General features: G+C 56.5%; 1 protein-coding gene and 1 long non-coding RNA gene across 4 annotated transcripts in view; one reads left to right on the top strand and one right to left on the bottom strand.

Annotated features, from left to right (window-relative positions):
- The first annotated feature begins 532 nt into the window (after window positions 1–532).
- On the top strand, window positions 533–2,308 carry LOC145514016 (uncharacterized). The gene is made up of 3 exons (XM_081511097.1): window positions 533–695; window positions 1,095–1,407; window positions 1,658–2,308. Exons 1-3 carry the CDS (start codon window positions 561–563, stop codon window positions 2,284–2,286), a joined length of 1,077 nt encoding a protein of 358 aa, XP_081367223.1. The 5' UTR covers window positions 533–560; the 3' UTR covers window positions 2,287–2,308.
- A 2,453-nt stretch (window positions 2,309–4,761) lies between these two features.
- LOC145514018 (uncharacterized) overlaps window positions 4,762–9,147 on the bottom strand; it is a 45,636-nt gene continuing 41,250 nt past the window's right edge. For all 3 annotated transcript variants that reach the window (XR_014059814.1, XR_014059813.1, XR_014059812.1), the window contains one exon: window positions 4,762–7,798. This is a non-coding gene — a long non-coding RNA (uncharacterized LOC145514018). The remainder of the gene's footprint in view (window positions 7,799–9,147) is intronic.

The raw sequence follows: 9,147 nt of genomic DNA, 5'->3' as shown, positions 1-9,147 counted from the left end.
CCTTTTCCTGGGTACCACGGTGCATCCAGGCCTCGTTCTGCCCCATTCTGTGCTGTGTCAGCCCTGGATGGAGTCTTTCTTTCTGAAGTCTCAGCGCACAAGCTCCACGTGATATCAGCCCCAGGTGGAAAGGCATGGAGCTGCTCGTAGGCCGACAGACCTAGGAAACAGATGGGAGAATGACCCCCACTCTGCAGATGGAGAGACCGGGGAAACCCTGAGGGGCATATGCTTGTCCAGGGCCACACCACTTACGAGAAGAAGGAGCCTGGTCTGAGAGCAGCGGGGTCCTCGGAGCTCAGGCCCTGGCTGCACCCAGGCCTCCCCAGGTCTGTGGGCTGGGCTGTGTGGCTGTCACTGTGCCTGCACATGGCCTAAGGGGGGTGGTCGAGCAGTCAGAAACCCAGAGATTCCCTTGCGAAGTTTTGGGGAAGGGACCTCAGCACGAACCCCAGGAAATGATGTCACCTGCCGGCAACAGAACCCAACAGAACCCGCAACCCGGGTATCCAGGCCTCCAGAGCGGAGAGGAGCCCCCAGCCAGATCACTTGCTGCCAGGATGTTCTGCTGTTTGCCCCTGCCCAGAGGCCGGGGCCTCAGGAGAGCTCACAGGCAGTGTGCGTGGGCACCCTGTCGACGTTGGCTCAGGGCACCCCCGAGAGGCCTCTGGCCCTTTGCCCGGAGAAACAGAAAGGTAACACGGGGAGCCCCAGGCGGGGCCAGGCCACCTCTCCCATGCCACCCGGAAACAGCGGGTCCTTTGCCTGTGTGTGTGGATGCGGGTTTCTCGGGGTGTGTCTCCCTCAAGGAAGCCCAGGCGGATGTGGGGTCAGAAGCCTGCGGACAAGTTGTGTCCACACCCCAGGGGAGAGCAGGCTGGGTGGGATGGGGAGAGTGCGGGCAGCGCCGGCCGCCCAGGCTGACCTCACACCCTCAGGTGGGTCTCTATCCTCCCGGGTGGGGATCTGAGCAGACACACGTCTCTGACCCTTCTGGGAAGAGAAGTTCGAGCAGGCAGAAGCAGCGGCTCCACTGGCCAGGCCCAGCTCGGAAAACTCCCAGCACGGCTGGCTGACGGTCACTGTCGTTGCAGAGCTTCCCACGTGATGAGGCCGAGGACGGGGACACCCCGTCCACCTCCCGGAGGGAGGGGTCGGAGCACCACCCCCCCGCCCGTGAGGCCCAGTGCAGGCTCCAGGTGAGCGTGCCCACGGAGGCATCAGCCCCACCGGGGGCGAAGCGGAGGCGGGGAAGGCCTGCTGCCGAGACACCACCCAGGATACACCCGGCGGCCCAGTCTGAGGCGGCCACGGAGCTCAGCACACCCGGCTCCGACCCAGAGTCCCGAGAACCCCGGCCTCTGAGGCAGCAGGAGGACCTGGAGCCCAGCACGCCAGAGCACAGAGGTGAGGACGCTGGGGCTGGTGCACGGGAGTGTGTGGGGAGGGGGTGCTGAGCTACACACGGACGAGTCCCCGAAAGATGCTGCTGGGCCTGCAGCAAGCGCTGGCCTCACACCCCCACCCCCATCTTGCACACTTCAGTCCCAAAAGACATCCGACCCTGGGTATTCTTTGGGAATCTCTTGGAAGCTTTCTGTCCCGGGATACGCACATGCCAAGGCTGGCCTGTGGGCAAACTTTGCTTCTCCCCCAGCTCTAGCACTGGCCTCCAACTGGAACCAGGCTCTACTTCCCAGACCTGTCCCTACAGAGGTGGTGGCTCCACGTGCAGGACCCAGGGATCCACCGAGGCCAGATGGAGATCCGAGACTTGCCCTCACAGAGACACCAGGCCAGCTGGGTACTGGCCAGCACACCGGGCAGATCGGATCTCCGTGCCTGCAGGGCCCCCAGCCCCAGGCACTGATGTCCCACCCCCTCAGCCAGAACCTCCACCTCCACGTGCACCTGTACCTGCTCGGGCTTTGGCAGGAGAACCCGAGGCAGAGGAGGAGTCACCGCCTCGGCAGGGAGAGCCTGCCCTGGCTCCCGCGCAACACCCAGACGCCGACGATGACTCACTCGCCCCTGCAGGAAGAACGAGCCCCCGCTCTGGGCAGAGACCCAGAGCCCTTGCCGGAAACACCACGTCCAGGGGAGCGGTCGGCTCTGCAGCCTCCATCCCTGTCTGCTCACCGTGGACGCCGGCAACTCGGTCTGCCCCCAGGGGACATGGAGTTCCTTTCCCCTGAACTGCTTTGCATTTGGTTTGTTTCCACCTTTCTGGTGATGTTTTATTTTGTGTATGGTTTCCTGTATTTCTCTTGGTTAAGTTGGGATTAGTAAACTTTTTCATCATTGTTGCAATTTGGGAACACTGTTGTGTAACTCTGGTGATACTGTGTTACCATCCCAATTTGTAGTTTCAGACCCGTTCGATCTTTATGCCCCACCCCCCAACAAAGCCTGGATTCAAGGCAAGCACGCCCTGTTCATCCCTCCCCCCGATCCTGAACACAATTTCATCTTTTCTTTCTGCATTCCTTCCTATATTCTTGGTGTCCCCAATCAATGACTCTCAGTGAAATGACTGAAGGAGTTTTTTTCGGACTCTCCACCTACTGTAAGACTCCATTGGAGAGTTCTCATTTGTATGTCATTTGAACTAGCCTTTGATAGCTGAAAGGACGGTGTACGTCCTTTCAAGATATCATGTGCCAAACGAAGCCCTTTTGGCAAATGCCATCATTATCTCCAGGCAGGCATTGCTGTTTGAAGGGTGACATCTCAGCCAGAAGGCAGAGGCTGAGCTCCTCTTGTTGCACCAGCTCCCAAAAGAAGCCAAGAAAGGGAGCTGGAACAACAAACCACCCCAACGCCCAGGAAAGCGTTCTTCACGACAGAAGGCTAGAAAATGACCCAACAACCTTGTGGCCCAGAACCCCTCTAAAAAATCACTGTTCCATAAAAAAGAGAAACACATGGGAAGTTCCAAGGAGAGGCAATGCCCATGGCCAGTGTACTTTAGAGACGGCCTGACCGCTCCGGGGAAGACACGCACCGACGGAACCCCTTGGGAAACAGCAGTGATAGTCCTCACCGTTGTAAGGGTTTCCTCTGGGGACAACCTGCCCTGGGCACCACATGAGGGAGCAGACCGGCTTCTCTTCCTCTGCCCCCACACCATTCACTCATGAAGGCAGCTCAGGTGTTCTCATGCCCTGCCTGCCTGCCTGCCTGCCTGGCTCATCCGTGAGCTGTGCCCACCTCCAGGGCAGGACTCCACCTTCTCCTCTCTGTGTACCGTGAATCTGCACACAGTGGGCTTTCAGAACCTTAGGAGACTTGAGCCATTCCCACTGGAGCCAGAACCCTCCCCAGGAAGGAAAACAGCTGTGGAGTCATTTTGGCCCCAGCACTGGTTCCCAAACCCTGGCGGCTCCTACAGCCTCTACGGTGTGAAGAGGGAGGTCCCTTTTGACAGAGCTTTCCGGCTGTCAGATCTAAGCTGTTGTTTCCCTGTCAGCTGTGTCTCTTCCGTTGCAGCCAGGTGGGCCACGCTGCTCCAAAGGAGCTCACAAGCTGAGTTGCAAGGGAGGTATTGAGAGGACAGGGATGGCTACAACGTGCTGCAAACTGAGTGAGGGTCTACACAATCCTCAGCAAAGGTCTGTGGTGTGCAAGTGGGGAGTAGAGGGCCCCCAAGTTCCAAAGGAAGGGAGGTACTTGGGAGCTAAAGCCCTTGGCTGCTGTGGTAGCAGCTGCAGATGGCAGCTCGTCCACAGTGCACTTCGAATGAGGTCATATGAGTGGGACTCTGGAAATGGCTCCGAAATCCAGAGAAAGGGGTCAGGATATGTGGGAATCCGGCGGGGGTGGGGGGTGGATGAAGGAAGGTGTCCTTCCTCTCTCCAGTGCAATTTGGTTTGGTGAGTCTCAAAGCTACCAGATGGCACTTCCCAAGTCAGGCCCCCGCAGGAATCAGGGTGGGCTGTGTGCCTCGGCCCCTGCCACAGGGACAAGCCACACCAGTGGACTCCCTGAGCTCAAATGGCCGGATCTGGGGGTTCTGTCTGGGTGCACACCTCCTTGCTGTGGCCAAGTTCCCCCCTTCTCTGAGCACCAGCTTCATCCTCTCGAAGGAGGACATCGATTGCTACCTTGGCACGTTACTCTCTTCATCCTGTGAAGACTCATTAGGCTTATCCTACAATTACTAGCTGGCCCGAAGAGATATCTCCTGAATCCAGATTAAGCTGGAGTCTCCCAGGCTCATCTGGCATGTCTTCCCTGAAGTCTGCCAAAACCCACACCCTTGCATTTCCAGGGACTCCCCTTAGCCAGCTGGGCAGAAAACCCAGCATGCTTCAAACAAGCTGACAGACAAGCGGGAGAGGACTCACGGGCAGACGGCCTCCCTCAGGTCTCGGGTGGAGCTCTGGGACCACAGCAGCAACGGGCCATCCCAGCCCCTGGGCTCAGCAGCGCCCTCATTCTCAGGCCGGCGGCTCTGCCCTGAGGGGAGCAGGAAGGTCACCAACTGCTGCAGGCGGACCTCAAGCCCCTCCCACTGCTGGAGCCTGACCTCCCCCGGCCCCACCCCTTCCCCTACCCCAGCAGGACGAGAGCTCGTCTTCCCCTGGCTTCCAACGTGAGGCCCGGCCCTGGGCCCCGATTGGGCACTGCCCCAGTCCGGAGCCAATCACAGTGGCCAGGGAGGTGGAACGCACCGATTGGCCAGGGCCAGGTCATGTGACCATGCTCCCCAGGAAACTCAAATATTACCACGATTCCCTAACAAACCAATGAACAAAATTATCCAGTAAACGCAAACCGTACTTTTTAATGAGGCCAATGTCACAGAAAAAAAAAAAATGCTTCACAATGAACTGCTCAAGGAAGCTACTAAATAAACTTTCAGAAAAGTTAAGTCGTTTTTTTTTTTTTTTTTTATTAGAGTGACGGAGAGCTATACCTTTCCCATCTATGTGAATTTAGGTTTAAACTAGATTTCCCTTGGCTATTATATAAGACAAAAAACCCCACATCACCCCCTTTCACTCCCCCCACCCCCAAAAAGTGTTTTAGTCTATTGAGTTTTTGTGTCCTCAGTTGTGTCTGATTCACGGCAACTCACGAACTCTACACAGCCAGGCTCTTCCGTCCATGGAATTCAGGGCAATTTTTTTCTGTCACAGTAAATGCCCACCCTGGGTGATCCAAAGGCAAGGGCTCAGAGGCTCCTGAGAGACTAACTCCTTTCAGCTGAGCACAGAGCTGGCTCCTCACTGGGATGCCTGTGGCCTGGGGCTCCCAGAGGGGACAGCAGCACTCGCCCCACCGTGTGGTCACTGCTGCAAGTGCAGGCTGCTCCTCACTCCCCCTTGACAGTGTCCCTGAGGGCAGAACAGTGTGAATCTACTCAAGGTGGAAATGCAAACTCCGATGCAACCAAACTTCCCACAAGGTCTCCAAAACCACTCAGGAACAGGGAATTGGAAACTGCAGGGCATGACATGAATGGAGATGGAGACTTGACACCTTACACCGAGTTCACTTCCAGTTATCCCTAGACAAAGTTTCCATGAAAACTTGTCACAAATCTAGAAGAACAATGAGCAGAAACTGGACACGTGCTTTGAGTCTTCACACACAAAACTAAAAGGCAGTCCACAAAACAACCCAGAGAATACAGTGGACTTTGCAAAATCAAAGATATCTACCGTGGGAAAGACCTCATTACAAAAGCAAAAGACAGGTCATACATCGCGAGACGAATGAGTGGAAACACAAAGCTTCTCAAGGACGTGTCTCCAAACAGACAAAGAACACCAACACAACAAGCCTGTGAAAACTAGGGAAAGGTCTGAAGGGACGCCAGACTGAGGAAGACACACACAGAGTATCCCGGATGATGTCCAGCACTGAGGGCCTGAAGAAACAACAGTCTAGTTGCACTCCCTCAGGCCCGTGTGACCCTGGATGAGGCCTCTGTTTCCCGGTGGCTCTGAGAGATGGACAGGGAGGAAGGGGAAAAGAAATCACTTGCACTTCTAATACTCACAGCAAAGTCTTCCAATGAGAAGGGAATTATCACCCCCACTGACAATGCCATTCACTGAAGTGATACCCACGAGTCCATCTAACCCAGAAGGGAAGGAAGGACCTGTTCTCACAAAACGGCGAGAGATGGAAGAAAGAAGATCAAGCCCACACCAATCACTGGAAAGAGAAGCTGTGCTCAGGGCTTGAAAGAATTCCTATTGGGAAAATGATGTCACAGCCCCACAAGGCAATCCACAGCTTCGATGCTATTCCTCCCAAAATGCCAATGCATGTTCGCACCGAACAAAGAATTGCAAAAGGGGTTACGGAAACAGAAAAGAGCCTAAATTGTCAATACAATCCGAGGAAAAAGCCCCGATACGGACGTCCAAGGTTGTGTGAAAGGAAATTAGACGACCAAACTAGGATCCTCAGGAGAGTATCGGAGAAGGCGATGGCGACCCACTCCAGTACTCTTGCCTGGAAAATGCCCTGGACGGAGGAGCCTGGTAGGCTGCAGGCCATGGGGTCGCGCAGAGTCAGACACGACTGAAGTGACTTAGCCGCAGCGGCAGCAGCAGGACAGTATGCTATTGGGAATACAACAACACACACAGATCCAGATCGATGGAATAAAGTTGAGGGTCCAGAAACAAACCCCGGCATCCAAGGTCAACTCATCTCTGACACAGAAGGGGAGAATATCCAAATGGGAACAAGAAAGCCTCTTCAATCAATGTCCATGGGAAAACCAGACAGCTACATCTGAAGAACGCTATTGGTTTTGATCTCACACCACCTCAATATCGGGGAAAAACCTCACCCTAAAGACTGATGTCATGAGATAGCTAGAAAGAAGCGTAGGTCAAAGGCTCCTTAACATCAGAGTCTCCTTGCCATTTGCTGGGCGGAGGTAGAAATGGGTCTCTTCAAGTAAGGGAAAGAGGGAAACCAAGTACACCAATGGGTTTCCATCCAATGGAACCTCTTCACAACAGAGAAGCTAAGCATTCACAAATGCAAAAGATAGGAAACGGAACATGAGAGACTCCTTGCAAGTGGTGTATCTGAGAAGGGGTTCATATGGAAAGAGACGAAGAATGCACAGCACTCAGATTCCAAGAAACACCACCACCACCCTTGACCCTTCCCCCATGACCAACTCCGACCTAAAGCCTTTCTCTCCCTCTAACCTATCCCTAAAACATAACCCTCATCTAATCATATACATGTGCATTCCTAGCATCCATCCATCCACACACGAGAGAGAAAGAGGAAGACACAGACTGAATCGAGAAAGGAAAAGAGAGGGACACAGCCAGAGAGAGACACGGAACCAAAGAGAGGAAAGGAGTCGATGGTCCAGACTTTTCATCAATCTGTCTCGAAGGTAGAAGCAATGACAGCGCCCATCCACCCCAGAAGGGGGAAACGGACGGAAGGTTTGGAGAGGAAAAGACAAGAACGCAGGGAGCCATTAGAAGCTCAGCCACCCGCAGAAGCCGAGCTGGGACACTTGAACAGAATCTCAATGGAAACAGAGGACCAGAAAGTTGGCTACTCTTTTCTATCAGAGAGGGAGACCTTCGAGTCTTCCTTTCGGTCCTCCAACTTGCATGCGGGGTCTCCAAACAGTCAGGAGGGGGAGTGCCTTTTCCTGGGTACCACGGTGCATCCAGGCCTCGTTCTGCCCCATTCTGTGCTGTGTCAGCCCTGGATGGAGTCTTTCTTTCTGAAGTCTCAGCGCACAAGCTCCACGTGATATCAGCCCCAGGTGGAAAGGCATGGAGCTGCTCGTAGGCCGACAGACCTAGGAAACAGATGGGAGAATGACCCCCACTCTGCAGATGGAGAGACCGGGGAAACCCTGAGGGGCATATGCTTGTCCAGGGCCACACCACTTACGAGAAGAAGGAGCCTGGTCTGAGAGCAGCGGGGTCCTCGGAGCTCAGGCCCTGGCTGCACCCAGGCCTCCCCAGGGCTGTGGGCTGGGCTGTGTGGCTGTCACTGTGCCTGCACATGGCCTAAGGGGGGTGGTCGAGCAGTCAGAAACCCAGAGATTCCCTTGCGAAGTTTTGGGGAAGGGACCTCAGCACGAACCCCAGGAAATGATGTCACCTGCCGGCAACAGAACCCAACAGAACCCGCAACCCGGGTATCCAGGCCTCCAGAGCGGAGAGGAGCCCCCAGCCAGATCACTTGCTGCCAGGATGTTCTGCTGTTTGCCCCTGCCCAGAGGCCGGGGCCTCAGGAGAGCTCACAGGCAGTGTGCGTGGGCACCCTGTCGACGTTGGCTCAGGGCACCCCCGAGAGGCCTCTGGCCCTTTGCCCGGAGAAACAGAAAGGTAACACGGGGAGCCCCAGGCGGGGCCAGGCCACCTCTCCCATGCCACCCGGAAACAGCGGGTCCTTTGCCTGTGTGTGTGGATGCGGGTTTCTCGGGGTGTGTCTCCCTCAAGGAAGCCCAGGCGGATGTGGGGTCAGAAGCCTGCGGACAAGTTGTGTCCACACCCCAGGGGAGAGCAGGCTGGGTGGGATGGGGAGAGTGCGGGCAGCGCCGGCCGCCCAGGCTGACCTCACACCCTCAGGTGGGTCTCTATCCTCCCGGGTGGGGATCTGAGCAGACACACGTCTCTGACCCTTCTGGGAAGAGAAGTTCGAGCAGGCAGAAGCAGCGGCTCCACTGGCCAGGCCCAGCTCGGAAAACTCCCAGCACGGCTGGCTGACGGTCACTGTCGTTGCAGAGCTTCCCACGTGATGAGGCCGAGGACGGGGACACCCCGTCCACCTCCCGGAGGGAGGGGTCGGAGCACCACCCCCCCGCCCGTGAGGCCCAGTGCAGGCTCCAGGTGAGCGTGCCCACGGAGGCATCAGCCCCACCGGGGGCGAAGCGGAGGCGGGGAAGGCCTGCTGCCGAGACACCACCCAGGATACACCCGGCGGCCCAGTCTGAGGCGGCCACGGAGCTCAGCACACCCGGCTCCGACCCAGAGTCCCGAGAACCCCGGCCTCTGAGGCAGCAGGAGGACCTGGAGCCCAGCACGCCAGAGCACAGAGGTGAGGACGCTGGGGCTGGTGCACGGGAGTGTGTGGGGAGGGGGTGCTGAGCTACACACGGACGAGTCCCCGAAAGATGCTGCTGGGCCTGCAGCAAGCGCT

Source organism: Giraffa tippelskirchi, chromosome 7 (genome assembly GCF_054371585.1).
Source record: "Giraffa tippelskirchi isolate mGirTip1 chromosome 7, T2T-mGirTip1v1.2.pri, whole genome shotgun sequence".
Classification (NCBI taxonomy): Eukaryota; Metazoa; Chordata; class Mammalia; order Artiodactyla; family Giraffidae; genus Giraffa; species Giraffa tippelskirchi.
Note: the sequence above shows the minus strand (reverse complement) of the source record. Positions and strands in the feature narration are given on the sequence as shown.

Coding starts and splice junctions, on each gene's coding strand:
- LOC145514016 (XM_081511097.1), top strand. CDS start 561: ATGTTCTGCTGTTTGCCCCTGCCCAGAGGCCGGGGCCTCAGGAGAGCT. Junction 696..1,094: donor TTGCCCGGAGAAACAGAAAG/GTAACACGGGGA, acceptor CTGTCGTTGCAG/AGCTTCCCACGTGATGAGGC. Junction 1,408..1,657: donor CAGCACGCCAGAGCACAGAG/GTGAGGACGCTG, acceptor CTTCTCCCCCAG/CTCTAGCACTGGCCTCCAAC.